We start from the raw sequence: 21,388 nt of genomic DNA, 5'->3' as shown, positions 1-21,388 counted from the left end.
ATTCAAGTAGGTGGAGCAGGGAGTATGCCATAATTGCATATAATATTGCCTTGGCACTGATAGTAGTTAATTAATTCATGTTTGTAAATGGCTTTGAAGTAGAAGTTGTGGAGCAGCATATTAAAGTAATGGAACGCTGAAGCTGATCTCTTTTGCAGTCTTGCAAATCTGAAATAACTACTCAGACTTTGGGAATCTGGGTTCAAACATTTAAAACATTCAATTTTTTTCAATTCATCCCTTAAACAACACATGGACTAATACATGTTTACTTGGAAGTAAGTCATTCTGAGTCCAACTGGGGTTACTCCCAATTAAGCTTGTTTAGGATTTCTGCTTCAAGCATCGGAAGATCAATAACTTCAGAAATCCTGTCTGAACAGTGGAATAAATCACTGTACTAGAGAGAGTTGAACAACACCCACAAAGGAATGCACATGCTGATTTAACTTCCATCCACTGAAATTCATGGGAAACTTTTAGAGGCAGGCAGAAATCTGCTTTCATCTTGGAAACTCTTGACTGTATTAATGAGTGCTGGTTTCTAGAGTGTCCACTTGCCTTTCTCAAAATTCACATGAGCATCTTGAATTTACCACTGTCCTTGTTGGCATGAGAAATTTTGCATCAAAGCAAATGCAGCAAAAGACTTATTTCTTGGCCTGGTGCACATAATTTAATATGCCACAATAAATCACCCCCCACATTGAGTAAAAATATCAAATATTAAGTTCAGATCAAGGAACATTTCTCCCACACCATGCTGCTGTATATTGCAACCAACTATGCCCTTGATTGATGGCTCACTAATGACCTTTGGTGCATTGGTGAATGTTGTGCTAGGACTGGGGAGACCTGGACTCAAATTCTCAAAGAGCCATGAAGCTTACTGGGTGATTTGGGGCCAGCCAGGATATATCTTACCTTAACCTACCTTGCAGGGTTGTTGTGAGTATAAAATGGAGGGAAAACCATGTTGACTGTCTTCAGCTCCTTGGGGGAAGGTGGGATATACACATAAAAAATTAAATATTAGTAATTACATACATACATACATACATACATACATACAATCATTCATCCCTCAATGATGAGAGACCTACAATGGTCCTAAGTAAAAAGAGAAGATAGTTCCACTACATGGACAATGTTCATGAGAAGTTTTTGGGTGTTTTTTTAAATATATACATTCTTCTCCTTTTCAGAAGCAGAACCTACAGGAAACAATCTACTTCCCTTTTTGTAAAAGAAGAAATAAACACATATATGTTTCCCCAAATTAGTTCTTAGCTAAGATAGCAAAATAATGCATACTCAGGAGTTGCAGTTAGTGTGTCTCTGTTGAAAATGGGCAAAAATACCATTAGCAAGATCTCCTATGCAAACCCCACCAAAATCCATGAAAACATTATGATGCTTTCATATGAAGCTCCCATGCCTCTCAAAGGAATTTGTGCAGGAAAAGTACTTGGTGGGTTGTTCTCTTCATTATTTGAGTTATCCCAGTCCAGTAGCTTTTTACTATAAACTTGCACTGATGTAACTGTAATTCATAGATTTAAGAATGGCAACATATGCTATATTATAGACAGTCTTAACACTATGTGCTAGTTCCATTGAGCTTTCTACCAGAATATTTCCATTAGAAAGTAACACTCAACAGGACTAGTAAGAATGTTTCATTCCAAGAGACACATACAGTATGGATGGGGTAAATCATGTGAGTCTCTAACACCAGTTGTAGCAATTCTAACGATGACTTCAGATAACTCCTACACTTGTACAGGAAAACCAATGAATGTCTAACAGGGGGCATATCTGTGGAATGGATGGTTTGGAATGCACTTTGATGTGCATCAGATCTGTGAAGTCCATGACTATTTGGCATTCATTTGCACTGCACTTAAGGCCTTTTCACTATTTCAGTCCACAGTAGCCAAAGGGAAAAGTCAACCCTACTTGACATCCTTTTGTCTGCTTGCCACCACCACACTCTGAATTTAACTCTGAACATATTGCAGAAAATTACTACATATGTAGGCTTTTAAGAACCAGGTGCAGCCTTAGGGAAGTGGGAAGTAGCATTGGTACAAGATCTTCCAGCATTGTGTTGCTCCCAATACCATTTCTTACTTCCCTAAGGCTGTACATGGTTCTCAAAACACCTACATATGTGGCATTTTCCCCTCTAATATTTATTTTTATAGATGATTTTAAGTGGTATAAAAATGTTGTTAAATAAACAGATAATAAAGTATATCATAAGTTTGTCATGGCAACAGAGCTAAGAAAGATCACCATCCATTTTGGAAATAAGACGTGCTAAATAAGTTAGCAGCCATAGCAAGCATTCGTGTTGCCTGGACCACAGAAGAAGAAAAGTGGAGGTGCAAACTAGAATTTTCTCATGGGATGGTGAGGCAAAACCACATGCTGAATTTTAATAGGTTAATGCTTACTAAATGCAGACCAGGCCCATCTTTATAGGTGGAGTAGATCCGCCTTTGTTCTTTGTGGTAATAAACTGTGTCTGCGTGTCAGTAGTCATCTCTTGTGCTCTGTTCATTCAAATATTTGGAGAAAGTAGTTAGTGCAGACTCAAAAGGGGCTGCTCCTTAGCCTGCCTATGAAGTAGTCATTGATAACATCTGTTGGAATACAGCACTCCTGGACTGCCTACTCCTTTGGCGATCACTCGTAGCCGAGTAAGATTGTCTTCCATAAACACCGTTTTAACGGTGAGTCCGTAAGTGACTGTGGAGGCCAATTCTGGATCCACACGTCCTTCCACAGTGGGGACATTGGTTTCCAGGTGGGAGTTGATCACAGTGTGGATTTGCCAAGCATGCCTTCCTCATAGCACGTTTCCCCCTTGTGTCCTGAGTTCGAGGACTCTGCAGCCTTCATCCACCTTCACAGCCATTGTAACATACTGCTAGTTATCGTCCGCCTGTTCTGCCATTGAGGACTTCTTCGATCATTCTTTGTCTAGCTCCTTCCCTTTGACCTTACCGCCTTCGGTGACCCTGCTGGGAGTGCGAGATTCCCAACAGCTTCACTCACAAGGGTCATAGGAACATTCAAGCCCCCTCACCATGACAAGGTGATGATCCAGCGAGTGGGTCCTGGACTGTACCACTTCAGAGCTATTTGGATAATTATTCTCCTTGGGTTGCTTGTGGGTTTCCTGCCCCTTAGAGTTCCCCTCCCCAAAGGTTTTCTGTAGTTCTGCAAATCTTGGGTTTCTCGTAAGCCTGTTGCTAATTACCTCTTGTGGGGTGGTGAGTCTGTTTTGCCGACATAAGCAATGGCACCTGGACATCAGAAATAGAATGAACATGCAACAGCAACATTTTGCAGTGCTGTATATTTTGGTGTTCATGATTACATCCAGTCACCCATGCTCTTCTCTGTGATACTGCATTCCATTTCCACCCCACCCACCCCAACAGTCAGGATTCTGTGGCCAGGCCATAATTGAATATGCTCAGTCTTATTGGGTAGTTTGTTTTGGGGAATTCCCTTGGACTTTCCCTCCTGAAGATTGCTCTTTATAATTCTGCATACAAAACTCGCCTCTTGCAAGTGGATATTGACACTTTGGCTACAGAAGGACTGATACTTATATCTCTAATTTGGAAAGAGAACCTTAATTCCTCCCCTCAATCACTTTCAACTCAGACTTGCTAACATATCAGAAATAATAATAATAATAATAATAATAATAATAATAATATATACCCTGCCCATCTGGCTGGGTTTCCCCAGCCACTCTGTGAAGCTTCCAACAAAATTTTAAAAATACAATACAACATCAGACATTAAAAACTTCCCTAAACAGGGCTGCCTTCAGATGCCTTCTAAAAGTCAGATAGTTGTTTATTATTAGTTAAATGGTATGCCCCTACACCCACACCTCAGCCCACATATTAGAAATCAGCTTTCTCCAAGTGATGCTCTCTAGCTGTTTTGGACTACCACTCCCATCAACCTCAGCCAGGCTCATAGGAACCAACTCCAAGGGGGTGAGGTCCCTTCGCCCCACAATAAAATATTTGAGCCTTGTGATTAATTATGTGGGGCAGGGTTTACCTGGACCCCCCAAAATTTTATTCAAGTTGGCACCCCTGGCCAGAGTGATGGAAGCTGAATGCACCATGTTGAGGATGATTGTTGGAAAATTACCATCCATACAGATGCTCAGATGACTGTGTTTCTCATAAAGCTAACCTGTCTTTTATGTAACCTGTAAAACAGAGTTTTATTTGACTTTCATTCATATATATTTTTAAAGACGTCTACTGTTGCTAGTTTGCTGTGAAATTTACATTGGGTTCCCCCCATCATCATCTACATTTGTCCTTTTGCTTTTGCTCCTCCTTTTAACCTGCCAAAAGCAGTCTAAGTAAATTGATGATGATGGGAACTTTGGGGCAAATCTGCCTGCCCACGTGCACTCAAATAGAGGAATTCAACATGGTGCTATGTTTATCATTCTGTCAGGGCAAACATATCGCTTTGCCAAACAGAACAATCCTCTCCTAAACGTGCTGTTCTGGGGTTTTGCCTGACACCACCAAGTCAATTTTGGAGGTGCAGGAAACAAACAGGAGATGAGGGGAGAAGCCCCTTATGCAAGTGGAAGGCCAAGACTCAGTGAATCTTGCCCAAAAGAATTTGATCTAAATTTAATTGAAGTTAATAGAAAAGGCAGGAATCCAAAGTATTCTATATACACAACCAGATGCTTCTCCCTGAACATCTGTTCATGCTTTGTTGGAGAGTGCTCCCAAAAGTCTTCCACATTTGAGATGTGACTTGTCAGTCAGGAAGAAGGTAGAACCTCTAAAGCGGGGGGGGGGGGCTTTTCATCCCAAACGCCACATCCCCTTGTGGAAAACCTTGTGGAGGGCACATGCAAGATCCAAAGTGTTGGGGATAGAGGGGAACAGTGATGGTGATTCTTACCTTTGCATCATAGGCTACACTCCAGCCACACCTAAGTCAGGGGTTTCTATAAGCAAATAACTCCATTCAGGCAAGGAAGTGGCATTTTCACAGTACCAGGGCCTGTTCCAGCCAGGTTAAAACATTCAAGGAGGGTGTGGAACAGCACTAGTGAGGGGTGTGGCCTGCGGAGGGGTTGTGGTCTAGGGAGAGTCCTCAGGGTTAGAAAGAAGGACCTCCTGAGCTTGAAGTTCTCAACCATTTCTCTAAAGTTTTGTTGTGTGCAATGCCAGCATGTTGTCCTTTGGCTTTGGGGCAAAGTTATAACTGAAGGTCAGTGAGAGAATGAGCTGAGCAGTTGTCTGAAGAAGGGTGATAAAAAGGCTGTGTGTTTCTACTAGTTCATTCAGCAAGGATTCTCTCCAATACAATCTGATATCCCAAGAACAATCGCTTCCGTTTAAAGAGGAGGAAGCTGCTGTCTGAACAAGTGTGAAGAACACACAAGGGTTGCTAACCTTTTTGGACCTGTGGCCACATTTGCAAGCTGGGGAAACTGTTGTTGGCCACTGAAACCTCACTGCAACAAAGCACTCCCCACAACCTATTCTATCATTACAGAGTGTCATCAATATGCAGATGACACCCCAACTCTATCTCTCTGTTCCAACTGAGTCAGGAGAGGCAGCTGAGGTGTTAAACCAGTGCTTGGAGGCAGTGATGGGTTAGCTGTGGGCCAATAAACTGCAGCTGAATCCTGAAAAGAGAGAAGTGTTATGTGTCCCAAGTCTCTGGAAGGAGCAGATCCATATTCTGGGAGCGCTCCTTGATTCAACACTGTCATTGGAGTCTCAGGCGGCCTCTGTGGGTGAAGGGTGACTTATCAATTGGAATTGTTGTTGTTGAGTATGGTACCCTGTGGGTGCCCAGGATGGTGTATGCAAAAAAATTCACTAATGAAATTCTTGGAGTTGACTTACTTTTATTTTTGTTAGTAGAATAAGACATGGCTGACTGAAATTTCTATGGTCACATGAGCATGATCTCATTTTCATCTAATGTTTGCTTTCTGTAAAAATCTCTGGTGTGAATATAAAGATATCTGTTTGCACAGTGCAGGGCTTTTAAATATGCAGCCAACATGAGGACAGGCCCATAAAAAATCTGCTTGTAATCTGATGCATATATTACAATATAGATTTAGGGAGTTTTTCACTGACTTGCATTTCACATTCATGAATAAAATGAGAAATTGTTCTTGTTTTGGCTGTTCATTATACAGATGCTTGCAAATTCATATTTACATATTGCATTCCCTAGTAGTGAGAGGTGCATGAAATGCTTTGGTTTAATTGAAGAGGTGGCAGTAATGTGAAGGAAAATATACAGGAGAAGGAATGGACCTGTGCAAGGACACTGTGGAATCAAAGTCTTACTTTTAATCTGTATAAAAGGTAAAGGTACCCCTGCCCATACAGGCCAGTCGTGTCCGACTCTAGGGTTGTGCGCCCATCTCACTTAAGAGGCCGGGGGCCAGCACTGTCCAGAGACACTTCCGGGTCACGTGGCCAGCGTGACGAAGCTGCTCTGGCGAGCCAGCACCAGCACAGCACATGGAAACGCCGTTTACCTTCCTGCTATAAAGCGGTACCTATTTATCTACTTGCACTTAGGGGTGCTTTCGAACTGCTAGGTGGGCAGGAGCTGGGACCGAAAGACGGGAGCTCACCCCGCCACGGGGATTCGAACCGCCGACCAAATGTATAATCTGTATTCATTTTAGCAATATGAAGGCTGATGATGCAGACTTTGAAAGACATAGATGAGATGGGTTTCTGTGAGCTCTATAAGCGGGGGAAAATTAAGGTGAGCATTGCTCTGACTGTTCTTTCTTGTTCCACTTCTAGGTATCCTTGGAGTTCAGCACTGCTGCTTTTCATGTTCAGGTAATTTAATCACCACAGTGTTATTAGCAGCACAACCATATGCTTGTCTAGTTAGACAATGAGACTTAGGCTCAATGAGGGTTTTGTTTGTTTTTGTTTGTTTTTCAAAGCATAGGATCACTATGTAAAGCAGCTATTTGCTGGTGTGTCCCACAAATCTATTACATATGAACCAAAGACTTGCAGACGAAACACCCTATTTTGAACCGTTACATGGGCCTTATTTTCACATGTTCCTCCTGTCTCCTTCAGAACCCTAACCCTGAGTCACCCACTTTTCCATCAAACCACATTCAATATTCAGAACAACTGGTCCTCATGGTGTTCAGTTAGTCCTTTTAATGCACATGTGCTGTTTATTCAAGGTGAAAGAATGGGATGAAAAAGGCATGGAGAGATGGAAAAGCCACCACAGGCAGAAACGAGAATGGATTAAATTTGCTGCAGCCTGTAGAGAAGGGGAAGATAATTCAAAGAGGAATCCAATTGCAAGGGTAAGTTCCAAGCAAATCAGAAGAGTTCAAGACTTGTAAATTACTAAGCAACACTTGTAGATTACCAGGCAGAGATCCTCCCATGTACTGACTAAGTAGCAAAGTCCACTGGCCTTAAATAAATGACTCCGCAGTTTCAGTGTGTGAAACTTACAGCAAAGATCTGATAAAGGTTGATAATGAGGAAAAACGTAAAGTACCAAACAACTGTTTTTTTTCAGTCTAGGAGCTTTTTTTGGAAAGTGTGGTGTCTAATTCACACACACTCTCTTTAAAATCAAGGTTAGTTGTGTGACTAGGACTATTGGTGCATGGGCATAGCCAGGATTTTTGTTAGGGGGCAGGCTTTTGTTAGGGGGGCAGAACTTCAGACTTGTATTGTTTTTTATTGATTGGGGGGACAGCTGCCCCCCATCCCCCTTTGCTAGGGTGGGAGTCAATTAAGTGTTACTCAGTGTAGGCCTACTTTAATCCATTCATTTCAGTCGATCTATTCTGAGTAAAATTTAGTTGACTTGCTAAATGGTTTGTAACAAGACACAGTGCTGGAATCCGTTTCCTTCCTCAAGGTTGAGTCCGGGGGGGGGGCAGAATAATGCTAACTAAAAGTGTCTCTCAACAACTCTGCCCTCCCCCTAAAAAAAAGCTCAAGAACTCCAACCTCTCCTTTAAAAAGCTCAGCAACTCTCCCCCACTCCAATGACAATGGGTAGATCACTGCCAGTTGTTTTAAACTGGGAGTAGATAGCAGGCTCTAGGGAGTTGGCCGGGCCTGCAATAAATGATACACTGGCTAACAACCTGAAGTTGCAGCTGCTGGCAGGAGAAGACCCTCCACAGAGTTCCACTCCTGCAGTGCAAGGAGCAGAGGAAACTCTTGTCTGTTCCCCCATTCTCCTACAACTCATTGTGCCCCTTCAATTTGCCCTGGAGGCTTGGGGGATATAATCAAAGTTAGTGCTGCCTCTCCATCCTCTCCTCTCATGCACTTATATCCTGGTTTCACATTTTGATGATTAAGCCAGGATGAAACCACAGTTTGCATTTTGGAGATAGCAGGAAACCATGGTTTAAAGAAACAACAATCAAAATGTCATAGCTGGCGTGTGAGGAGAAAGGGGGATTGGAAGGATGGGGATGACACTGCAGGAATGACACTTGCTCCTAGGTTAATAAACCATGGTTTATTAAGCCAAGGTCTGCATCTAAACCAGACCAATGTATGCCAGCTGCATGAAACAAGTAGCAAAATCTTACTCCCCCTTTTTTGTTGTTGTTGTTACTACACTACTGATATGAGTAGGCCATCTCACGAGAATGTTCCTTGAATGTAGAGCCATTTGTACACATTTAAATAAATACATAAGTAAATCTAGGGTTGAGAAAAACATGGCTAATTTTTGTTTTTTGTTTTCTTTTGCAGATCCGATCAGATTGTGAAGAAACTCAGTCACTTATATACAAAATCTCTGGAGTAGGAATTGATCAGCATCCTGTTGGAGTGTTTATCATTAATCAAAAGACTGGAGAAATTAATATAACAAAAATAGTAGACCGAGAGGAGACACCAATGTTTGTTGTAAGTACTATGTGTTTGCAAAACTATAACGTTTTTTCCCTCTACTACTTAGAACTAGAATATCTGTCCGAGGCAGTATGCTTCTGAATGCTAGTTCCTGGAAACCACAAGATGGGGGGAGTGCTCTTGAACCCTGTCCTACATGCAGGCTTCCCGTGAGCATCTGGCTGCCCATTGTGAGAACAGGCTTCTGGACTAGATGAGCCACTTGGCTAATCCAGCTGGGTTGTTCTTACATCCCTTAACATCACAGATGCATCTGGTGGGAACTACAGGTCCTTTTAAGGAGCAACACATACCGTATTTTTTCGTGTATAAGACGCCCCCATGTATAAGGCGACCCCTATTTTTTTTAACCCAAAATTAAGAAAATGCACTATGCACTATCCGTATATAAGATGACCCCTTATTTTAAACTTCAAAAATTTAGGAAAAAATATAGTCTTATACATGGAAAAATATGGTAATTTCTGGGACTCCTTTGTTGTAGACTAACGGTGATGATTTTATAACATAAGTGACTATTGGACAATTATTATGGAGGTTTTTTATTATTCATTCTGCTGTTATCACTCATTTTATTTTTAGTGCTGACTTTGGTTATGCTTGCTTTGTTGTTTCTCACTGGTATTCACCTTGAAAGGCAGACTGTATTTTATAATACATTGTTTATTATTATTATTATTATTATTATTAATCCTGCAGTATTTTTAAATTAGATTAATTTTTTTACCTAACAAATGAATGGTTTTGGGTATTTTGAATACTACATACTCCTTCTGAGTTAATCTTTGATTTTTTTATTATTATTTCTTAATGCAGATTAAGTGCTTTGCTATAAATGTTATGACTGGACAATCAGTGGAAACACCACTTGACCTTCGAGTCCGGATTCTGGATGTAAATGACAATTCACCCATATTTACACAAAGTGTGTTTTCAGGGTCAATTTCAGAGGGCAGCATGGACAGTAAGTACATTACAAACACATTGTAGCCATTTCTGCCACTGGATAAAATAAGTGTGCATCTATCGTTTTCATCATGTTCCATTTCAATCTGGGATTCCTCACCCACCCTCATTCAGTTGCCCTTTCCCCAATTCTATGCACTTCTACTGAGAATTAAGCCTCATTGTGTTCAATGGGGGCTGCTCTTGGGTGGGTTTATGATTGCAGGCCAAAACCCTGTTTCTGTAGAGTAGGGATCTGGGAGACTGTAGTCCCTCCAGGTGATTGCTGGACTACAAATCCCATCATTCCTCAGAATTGGCCATGCTAGCTGATGGGAGCTGGAGACATGGGGGGGGGCAGAAGTTCCCTGTCCCTGCTTTAGAGAAATAACCAAAATGATGCCTTTTAAAGGCACATCAGAGTTTGCTACATTTGTAGTGCAGCACATTAGCAGAGACTGGGGAACTTCATTGAAACACACCTAACATTTTGAAAAATGCCTTCTGTCCTGCTCTTAGTAAGCAGAGAGATATTGGAGAATTCACAAATTATGGCATCCTTACAGTTTTAATAAACTGAAGTGCAGCTCTTAAGGTTTTTGTTTGAGTGGTCTTCTCCTTCTTTCCAGACACATTGGTGATGAAAATAACTGCTACAGATGCAGATGAGCCAAATAACCTGAATTCCAAAATTGCCTTCAAGATCGTGAGTCAAAATCCTGGAGGTCCATCAAAGTTTATTTTGAACAAACAGACTGGAGAACTTCACATTGCAAATATCCTTGACAGAGAGGTAAAAATACATGCATATGAGTCCACTGCTTTTCCTGAGAAATACCGCAGTTTGTATGCTGGGGGAAAGAGCTATTCAGGATTTAAGAAAGCTTTCTGAAAAGTCAGCACAAAATAACTTGCTATATATTCAAGAAAAGAAAATCAGCCAGGGGGGGAAATCAGAAAGATAAGGCGGGTTGAAGGGACAGTTATGCAGAAAGCTGTAACCTTGTGCATGTTTACCTGGGAGTAAATGCCATTGAACTCTGCATCAAAATTGAATGAGATTGCAAAAAAAGATGTCAATGGAACAATGACGAACAAGACACTTAAAATGCTTCATAATTTTTCCCATTACATCACATCATAGGATCCCTCCAGACAACCAGTTTATTGAGAATTCGTCCTGATTTTCTTGGACAAACCTTACACTGAGGTTCACTTATATCCTCTCTTCTTTATTCAGCCATTATTCTTATTTGTTTGCAGGACTGTTAAATGAAAATTCATCCTTACACTTTTTAATTCACTTCCCCCTTCACTTTCAAGCACAATAAGTTAGATTCTTTTTTAAAAGGGGGGGGGGGAGATTTGTTTACTAGCCCTTCAGTCCGCTTTAATTGTGCTAACCTAGAGTTCAAGTACACACCCAAATCCCTCCCACAAAATATGGTCCATGTAAAACATTTTCCACGATGAGATTAAAAAGCACTACAATGTAGAAGTATGCTTTCTCACTAATGTGACTGTTTAAACGTTTGTCTTCCTTCCTTCCTTCCCCTCACTTTTATATAGGAACATGCAAGCTACAGTCTGGTTGTGAGAGCCACAGACAGGGATGGTGGTCCAGATGGAATATCATCTGAATGTTCATGCGAGGTTTCTGTAACTGATGTAAATGATCAGTTTCCAACGTGTGCTCAGAGCTCGGTAAGCTATTGACTAAAGCAGCATCACCAGCAAAAATCAATTCCACATTCTGCAATACCTTCTGGGAGCAGGAACTAGAAGAGGGGTGTTCAGGGGTGGGTTTATGTGCCTTTGGAAGTAGAAATGGAAGCAGTCCAGACTATCAGCCTAGTTTCTACTTTCCCTTCAAAAAAATAAGATGAATGGAAAATGAATCTGTATTTCACTGATAGGAATACCTTACTAATGTCATAAAACCTGTGATAATGTTAAGCTGACAACTATTGAGGCCAGACTTCTCCAAGCTGGGGATGTTGCTGGACTACAACTCCCATCAGCCCTAGTCAACATGGCTGATGGTCAGGGATGATGGGAAATGCAAGTCCAACAACATCTGGAGGGCACCAGTTTGGGGAAGGTTGTTTTAGACCAACTCTCAGGAGTTGACCTTTCATAGCGTGTTCACACAAAATAAAGGATTTTGCACATAAAAATATTTAGCGTTTCGACTGCATATCTAAAAGAATAGGTATACAGTATATTTCTAAATAAAACAAAGGAAAATAAAGTTTAATAGTGATTGCATGCTTTGAAACCATATGATTTACAAACTGACTTGTAAATACAGGAAATGAAATACAGAGTTACATGGAAGAGAGCTGAGATTGTCTACACATACTAACTGTTGATGGGCAACTTCAAGGTTCCTGCTGCCCGTCTTATGGATTAAAATCATATGGCAGAGAACCAAAGAAAATAAATAACTAGGAGGGAGAGAGGGGAGTTACTCTATATTGAGCTGCTGAGAACAACAAAATATGCAAAACAAAAAATGGATCAGTGGGATTACCATAGCAAGCTGAGTTGTGTTTTGATTCATTGCATTTATTATAGTTTATTTTTTCCAATTAAAAAAAAAATAAAGTCCTCAGTGTGCTTCAAAAGGCAAAAAAGGTAAGGTAAAGGACTCCTGGATGGTTAAGTCCAGTCAAAGATGACCATGGGGTGTGGCACTCATCTCGCTTTTCAGGCTAAGGGAGCCAGCGTTTGTCCACAAACAGCTTAGTGGGTCATGTGGCCAGCATGACTAAACCACTTCTGGCACAACGGGACATTATGACAGAAGCCAGAGTGCACAGACATGCCATTTACCTTCCCGCCACAGCAGTACCTATTTATCTACTTGCACTGGTACACCTTCAAACTTCAAGGTTGGCAGAAGCTAGAATAGAGCAATGGAAGCTCACCCCATTGCGTGGATTTGAACTGCCGACCTTCTGATCAGCAAGCCCAAGAGGCTCAGTGGTTTAGACTACAGCACCACCTGTGTGTGTCAGAGAGATCTTTGACCTTCTAAAAACGCTTTTCTTCAGCTTGCTGTGGTTATCCCAGTCACCCATAGATTGTTGTGCACTATGCCATAAGTAAGCATGATACTCTTTCATTCCGTACAGCTAATTGTATCCATATGAGTGCCAAATGATACATATCAGATCATTAGTGTTCATAGCAAGTTTGAAATGAGTAGCAGCCATGTGCAAACTGCCTTTCGAGTTAGTGGGAAACCCATGCATGCGTGTCAACAATTGTTTTCTTTCTTTTCTAGTACGCAATTACCATTGTAGAAAATACACTCAATCAAGAGGCTCTGAGAATACAAGTTTTTGATTTAGATCAAGAGTATACAGATAATTGGTTTGCAGAATTTTATTTTATCTCAGGAAATGAAAATGGCAACTTTGACATAGTTCTAGACAGAGCAACTAACGAGGGTATCCTGAGAGTTATAAAGGTATGAATTTTCCTATTTTCACTGAAAGTCAAATTCTGATCCCATAACTGTTGATTGAAAGTAGAGAATATCCACTCTTTTTCATATTGTCCAAGAAACACAGAGCGAGAGATAATTGTAGTCTCCCAATAAAATAAGCTAGAGCAGGGGGTGAGGAAACTGGGGCCTTCCTGATGTTGCTGGACTACAATTCCCATCATACCTGCCCATCAAACTGATGGGACATGTCCAGCAACACATGGAGAGCCACAGGTTCCCCATCTCCAGACTTCAGCTTTGCTTCCCAATTGACTTGCTTTATATAGTGCCTTAATTCATCTCTGTGTTGTGCACACATCGAGTGTGCATGTTTGCAAAGGGGTGTCTATACAGTCAGCAGTCCTGCATGGAACATGGCTACATTACTTATCTGCCGACTTCCACACTCAGTAAATGGATGTAGAAGGTGTGAGGTCAGTGATATGCATGATTCTAGGGGTGATGTCAGCGGTGCTCCCCAGAATTTAATGCTGCTCCTTTGCAGGTATGATAAAGAGCCTGGGCTAGAAATGCAGTTTTGCCACATGTATCAGGTTCTTAAACAACCACACAGGACTGTGGACTGACAATGGCATTTCATGTTTCCTGCATTTTTTGTGTCATCTGTCAACATCTGTGCTCTGTCTGAAGCACATCTGGGGAAACTTCCTGATTCATATGTAATCTATGGAATTTATTAAACAGATTTTAAAAAACAGAATGATCATAAGATCGTTTGACTGCTTTATTTGGATTTGACTTGTATGTGCTGGCTCTCCTTTTCGCTGCATTCAGCTTTTCTGGAAGAGTCTTGTTATGCAAGCAGCAAATGATTTTAATGCAAGATACTTTCCAGCGAATGGCTTTCTAACAATAAAAATGCTATGTGTATGATTTTACAATCCATAAATGGATGTGCATAATACCTTGTGTAAAGGACCAGAGAACAGCATGCATTACATCCTGTTTCTTTCTTTGTTTTAGGAAATTAACTATGAAGAATTTTCAAGCATACCACTGAGTATTGGTGTGCGAAACATAGCTCCTTTCCATTCTTCAGTGGCTTCACAATATCAATATTCAGCAGCTTCTCAGGGTACCCCAATTACAGTACAAATAACCAATGTAATGGAAGGACCAGCATTTTATCCAACTTCAATAAAAGTGTCTGCACCTGAAAGCTTAACAACTAAAACTATACTTACCTATGACGTTGGAACATTCCAAGCTATTGACCAGGATACTGGGAAAATTGCCACTAACGTCCGGTAAGATAGGCTTTGTTTTCAGGATTCTTCTTTGTAGCTCACCCCATGCATTCAGACTTATCAGTGTGTGTGTGTGTGTATTTTCAGTATAAGCAGGACTCCATCTTTGCACCCACACATAGACATGCATACACACAGAGAGAGAAAGCAAAGGCTCTTTTCCCCCCAAAAGGATGGAGGGTGGGGGTCTGATCTCGCCACTACTTTTAATTGTTTTCCGAGATATGGAGGGAAGGGAAAGGGAAAACTGGGATATTCCGGGATCAAATCAGAAACCAGGGTGGCTTCTATGATTCTGGGACTGTCCCTGCAAAATTGGGACATTGGAGGGTCTGCATTTAGTATACAATAGGTGACCTTCAAAGTTGATCTTTCTCTGCTCTTTAAACTGCGTTTGTCAAAAATGAATTGTGGCTATTATATTGTTGATTTTTAAAGGAATGTATTTACAGTTCTGAATTTCAAATGTCAATGTTTTGTGGAGACGGAAACTTCCAAATGACTGTGATATAAATAAATCCACTAATGGTACTCATCTATAGGCCTCTGTTGAGGCCTCTGTTGAAAGAATATTATAGTTTACCTACATTCAAACCTTAGTATTTAGTCACAACAAATATTTGCTGCATGGTCTATCCCAGTGGTCTTCAACCAGTCTAGACCCAAGAAACATCTCTGACTCCCAAGCTTCCAGCAGAAGAAAGACCCATTTTCACTTTTGATTTATACTTAATGGTGCTAATAATGCACATTAATCCTAAAATAGCAAATCACAGAGCAATAAAAATAGTGTTATCTTAGTATGAAAACCAATGCAAAGCAGATGTTCTATTATGGCCCTTCCCAGACATGAGCAGTTCCTGGTGACATGAAAATTGGAGACTCGTTATTCTTACCTACAGTGATTGTGCCTGCCTGCTATAGCAGAAGTAGGAACTCCACAATCAGAGGTCTTCTAGGTTGAGTCCAACCCCTGCTCACGACCCTGCAGGACACAGTTACAGCACCCATTACAGATGGCTGCTGAAGTACCTTCAGCAAAGTCTTGTCACCTCTGCTCATTCTGCATAATATGTGGAACCAAAACTCTTAAGATACAACAAAAAGGTTTGCTCTCACAGAACAGTATTTTCTCCTATTAAACCAAGCAAATAAAATCAGTTAGTTAGTGCAAATGTAAGCACTGTTGCATCTTAAAATGAAGCCCAATTCATTTCTGCTAATCAAAAACAGCTACGTCATGGGACGTGATCCAGCCGCCTGGTTTCGAGTCAACCCAACAACTGGCGCCATCTCTTTCAACAAAGTGATTGATCGGGAATCAATCTATGTAGTCAATGGGGTATACTCTGCAGAGCTGCTAGCTATTACTAGAGGTAAGAAAAGAGCTGGTTTTTTAAATATAATTTTCCTTGCTATTTACAGGAAGTCTGCAACAGCTTGAAGAAATGCAATTCTGCAAATTGAGATAGTTCCTCCAACTATCTCATAGTCCATTTTGAGCTAGTGAAGAAAGTAGCCTTTGTGGGTTTCAAATAGCTAAATATACAAATATTCCCCCTTCAACAACCGCACCCAAATGTTGGTGTGGTAGTTTCAAATCCACACATGAAACTGATTCCCCATAAATCACCTCTGAAGACTCCACACTTCTTGAGTTCCTCTTTGTGCAAACTCTCTTCTGTCTCAGCTTCTTCAGCTTCCAACAGTAGAAATTGAAAGCGCAAAATAAATGCATGCTGCTCAGTCATGCAACAGAATGTTTACAAAGATACCCATATTTTCATATGAATGGAGACACAAATTGCCGCTGAGGGACTTTTGAGGCTTTGGAGCAGGCATAGGCAAACTTGGACCTCCAGATGCTTTGAGACTACAATTCCCATTATCCCTGACCACTGGTCCTGTTAGCTAGGGATGGTGGGAGTTGTAGTCCCAAAACATCTGGAGGGCCAAGTTTGCCTATGCCTGCTTTAAAGAGATACAGGGCTCTATTTGATGTATCACAGTATTTTAATATTCTTTCGGAAGCCGCCCAGAGTGGCTGGGGAAACCCAGTCAGATGGGCGGGGTATAAATAATAAATTATTATTATTATTATTATTATTATTATTATTATTATTATTATTTCTCCTACTGGCAGTTCAGTGCTGCTGTTCAGTGGTGTTGATCTTGATATCCAAGGATATTCTGTTTAAACTATCCAAATTATAAGAGGCATGTAAACTATCATATGTGAACCGGTACTGATCATATAAGAAGCAGGGGCTGGATCAGACCAAAGACCCATCCATTCCAGCATGTTGTTCTCACAGTGGCTAACTAGATGCCTACTGGAATCCTAGAAGCACTCTCCTCACTTGTGGTTCTTAGCAAATGTTATTCAGAAGTATATTGCCCCTGATCCTGTTTAAAAAATTGAGGCTGGTGGCTATTGATATATTTTGTGGAATCAAATTCTGTAATTCTGCTGTGTGAAGGATTACTTCCTTTTGTTACTGAATCTTCCATCATTCAGCTTCATTGGATGAGCTCTGGTACTAGAATTCTAAGAGGCTCTAGAATCCTAAGAAAGAAAATGTCTCTCTATCCATTGCCTTCAAACCATGCATAATTTTATATACCTCCACCATGTCCTCTGCCCTTAACTTGCCATTTTTTAAAACTAAAAAGACCCAAATGTTGCAACCCTTCCACATCAGAGAGTAGTTCCAGCTCCTTGATCATTTTGGGTGCCCTTTTCTTCACCTCTTCCAGCTTCAAAATATGATTTTCAAGAGAAAGTGACCAGTGTACAACACTTCAAGTGCAGTCCCACTATGCAGCTGTATAGCAGTTTTATTTTCAGTTCCTTTGCTTATAATCCCACACATTGAATTCACCCTTTTCACAACTGCCACACACTACGTTGGCATTTTCATTGAATTATCCACTATTATCCCAAGGTCTCATTCCTGATCAGTCCCTGCCAGTTCAAACCCTTTTAGCACAAATGCCAATTAAGGAATTCTTGCCCTCAGTGTGCAGAACTTTGCCCTTACTTACATTGAATTGCATTCATCATTTTAATGCACATTTGCTCAGTTTAGAGAGCTCCTTTTGAGGCTCCTTGCGATCCATCTTTTTAATTTTATCATCCTAAACAATTTGGTACCATCAATAAACCTGGCCACCTCATTGCTCAACCCTAACCCCAAGTTCAAGTTTTTTAAAATCACTGTTCCCAATCCCTTGGGAGATACAGTTTATTATACCCCTCCATGGTGGGAGCTGCCTGTTTATTCCCACTCTCTTGCTAACCCATTTGTGACACAAAAATGTAGTTTTTCTGAATCTGGAAATGTTCTTGCTTGCACAGATACACCATTACTGGGACTGCCTACATTTATTTTCACCAGTTTTCAAATGGACACACTGCAGGGTAATGCAGAATCAATCTGCAATGAGATTTTAGTTTCAAAATGAAACCAGTTTCTCCAGAAGCACTTTTGAGGACCAAAAAGTATCCCATAAAACTAGATTGTGTGTGGACAATGTACTAAGTCTCCACTGATTCTAGAATAAAATGCTGCGTGTAGATAGCCTTCTGCCCCCAAAGCCCCCACCGCTTTTTATCCCATTATCAGCCATTGAGTATTTAACAGCTGTTTAACTTCAAACAATAAAATCAACCACTTGTTTACTTTTCTGATTTGTACAAATGTAGTTTTGCCATGCTGTTTACTTACCAGGAGTATTTTTCTTCTGCAACATAGACTAGTTAGATGCACCTGATTCCACCCACCCACCATCTTCATATAGATGTCTTTTATTACAGACAGTCCTTATGCAACAGCTACTGGTACCATTGTGCTTACTATTGATGATGTCAATGACAACTGCCCTACTGTAACAGACGAAATCAGAAGAGTATGTGTGGACAATCCAACAGCGGTAATCACAGCTCACGATCTAGATGGCCATCCATATGGTCCACCTTTTAAATTTACAATAGTGGCACAGTCTCCAGGAAGTTCGTGGAACATCAGAATAGTGAATGGTGAGTACATTTATATGTAGAGATCACCTTGCCAGTCAATGATTGCCTGACTTTCTAAGCTGGTTTTGCCTTCCAACACCTCCCTCCTATCCCTGCACCAACCATTTCTTTGTATGGTAAGTTTGTAAGAATTGGTGTGCTTTCTGGTCACTCTCAACTTGGGCATGTGGGAATCCTACACAACAGTTTGAGCAGGCATCCCCAACCTTCGGCCCTCCAGATGTTTTGGACTACAATTCCCATCATCCCTGACCACTGGTCCTTTTACCTAGGGATCATGGGAGTTGTACGTCAAAACATCTGGAGGGTCGCAGGTTGGGGATGCCTGAGTTTGAGCATCTGGGCCACAGGAAGGGAGAAAGATCTATTGAGTTTGTAGCAAACAAAGACATTCGGGCAAAGGCATGGTGCAACTGTGTAATGTTATGTAATTCAGCTTCAATATAATGCAAATGTCTTGCACTATCTGTAATCAATTAAAGGATCCCTGAGAGTGAGCCTTCTTCAACCTCATGTCCTCCAGGTTTTTGGACTACATTTCCCATCATCCCTTACTGCTGGCCACGCTGGCTGAGACTCATGGAAGTTGTAGTCCAAAACATCTAGAGGGCAGGTGTGTGAAGGCTGGGGAAGGCTGCTCAAAGCATTTGCTAGAGGACATGTTCTCCAAGCATGACCATCAAATAACCCTCCCCTGCTCTCTGGCTTCTCTGTGATCAACATGAATGTAGCTGTTGGGTACCTGCCCCCATTCACTTTTATCAGTTGATGGCCAATTCTTACAAGACTTTGCTAATTAACTTCATCAGCCCAGGGAATGAATGGGAGGGTAAGCAAAGAGAGATGTCAGTGGCATAGCTGCACTGTGCTGCAAGAAAGAAACTCAAGTGTGCTTTCTTAATGCACCCAGATGGGTTCTGAGGTTTGTATCCTACATCGCACAAGATTAGGCTCCCATCAGCACATGGATTTCTGCTTGCTCATCAGGACTTCCCCCTTCTTCCTACCCCCACATGCTCCCTGTGCCCTCCCCAACTTTGCTCCTGAGGGTTGACAGAACTCCTAGAACAGATTTAGTGAACATCCATGGGAAGGAGAGGGTGAGGAAATCCCATTATGCAAGAGGAAATCCTAACGCTGACAGCACACTCACTCAGCACTATGTTGGAGGTGACCCTGAGAGATTAATGTAGTCTAAGCTGCCCTCATAAGGACTGCTAACTTTATTTAGGAACATGAACTTGACCCTGAGCAGAGATTCCAAAGCAGAATTCTTAATCTAAATTATTATTTTTGTTTCTTCCCTTTCCCCGTCCCAAACAGATACCTCAGCAGCACTGTTCTCCCAGGATATAGAATTTGTCATTCATGAGGTCCAAGTTAGAGTGTTCGACAACAGTGGCAGAAGCTGTGATAGACCACTGGTTATTCCTTTGCAAGCCTGTCATTGTGACCGCAATGGGAACTGTGTCAAGTCTGCCACTCGAAGAATCACTGTTACTATTATTGGTGGTGGTGCTGGTGGAGGAGGCGGAGGTGGTGCTGGTGGTGCTGGTGGTGGTGCTGGTGGAGGAGGAGCAGGAGCAGGAGGAGGAGCAGGAGGAGGAGCAGGAGGAGGAGGAATAGGAGGAGGTGGAACAGGCGTTATTGGTGGAGGTGGCCAGGGAGGAGTCATTGGTGGAGGAGGAACCAGCGGAGGAGGAACTGGCTGGGGAGGAGGAACTGGGGGAGGAGGAACTGGTGGAGGAGGAACTGGTGGAGGAATAACTGGGGGAGAAGGAACTGGAGGAGGAACCGGTGAGGGAGCAGGCAGCTGGGGAGGAACAGGAGGAGGAAGAGATGATGGAACAGGAGGAACTAGTGGTGGCACTGGTGGTGGTATTGATTATGGTGACGGTGGCGCTGGTGGTTATGGTGGTTATGGTGGCTATGGTGGTTATGATGGTTATGGTTGGGGCAGACAAGGAGGCGCAGAAACTACACTTAGTGCTACAGCCATTGGCCTGATGTTCCTCGGAGGACTAATATTTGTGTGTAAGTATTCTACTGAAACTAAATTAACTATTTCTGTTTTGTTTGTTTGTTCTTTGGAATTCTGTGGTTTTTTAAAAAGAGAACTAGACCACTGATCTTTCTTATTTAATATTTTGCTATAACATTATTGCATTAATGAAAGCTGCTCTGTGCACCTTCCCATGAAATGAGGAGTTTTGACAAGAGGAGAGTTGAATATTTTGGAGTCCCATTAACTATATGTTTATGTTCACACACTTTAAAATCACAACCTAGCCTTGAAGGAAGCATTAAGTGCTGCATTTAACACAGAAATGTGTGCTACCATAGCTTAATGCACAAGGCTAAGCAGAGGGACGCGGGTGGTGCTGTGAGTTAAAACACAGAGCCTAGGGCTTGCCAATCAGAAGGTTGGCGGTTCGAATCCCCGCGACAGGGTGAGCTCCCGTTGCTCGGCCCCTGCTCCTGCCAAGCTAGCAGTTCGAAAGCATGAAGTGCAAGTAGATAAATAGGTATTGCTCCAGCGGGAAGGTAAACGGCATTTCCATGCGCTGCTCTGGTTCACCAGAAGCAGCTTAGTCATGCTGGCCAAATGACCCGGAAGCTGTACGCCGGCTCCCTTTGCCAATAAAGCGAGATGAGTGCCACAACCCCAGAG

General features: G+C 41.7%; 1 protein-coding gene across 1 annotated transcript in view; it reads left to right on the top strand.

Annotated features, from left to right (window-relative positions):
* Positions 1-21,388, top strand: part of LOC310682042 (uncharacterized protein) — a 74,029-nt gene that overhangs the window by 3,897 nt on the left and 48,744 nt on the right. Inside the window, exons 2-12 of the mRNA XM_083450287.1 lie at positions 6,855-6,893; positions 7,259-7,387; positions 8,811-8,966; positions 9,789-9,936; positions 10,547-10,710; positions 11,487-11,621; positions 13,207-13,392; positions 14,395-14,678; positions 15,912-16,054; positions 18,496-18,717; positions 20,041-20,751. Of these exons, the coding sequence (XP_083306413.1) occupies positions 6,855-6,893; positions 7,259-7,387; positions 8,811-8,966; positions 9,789-9,936; positions 10,547-10,710; positions 11,487-11,621; positions 13,207-13,392; positions 14,395-14,678; positions 15,912-16,054; positions 18,496-18,717; positions 20,041-20,751 (2,317 nt within the window). The remainder of the gene's footprint in view (positions 1-6,854; positions 6,894-7,258; positions 7,388-8,810; positions 8,967-9,788; positions 9,937-10,546; positions 10,711-11,486; positions 11,622-13,206; positions 13,393-14,394; positions 14,679-15,911; positions 16,055-18,495; positions 18,718-20,040; positions 20,752-21,388) is intronic.

The sequence above is a fragment of the Podarcis tiliguerta genome (genome assembly GCF_965153285.1).
Source record: "Podarcis tiliguerta genome assembly, chromosome: 7".
NCBI classification, from domain to species: Eukaryota; Metazoa; Chordata; class Lepidosauria; order Squamata; family Lacertidae; genus Podarcis; species Podarcis tiliguerta.
Note: the sequence above shows the minus strand (reverse complement) of the source record. Positions and strands in the feature narration are given on the sequence as shown.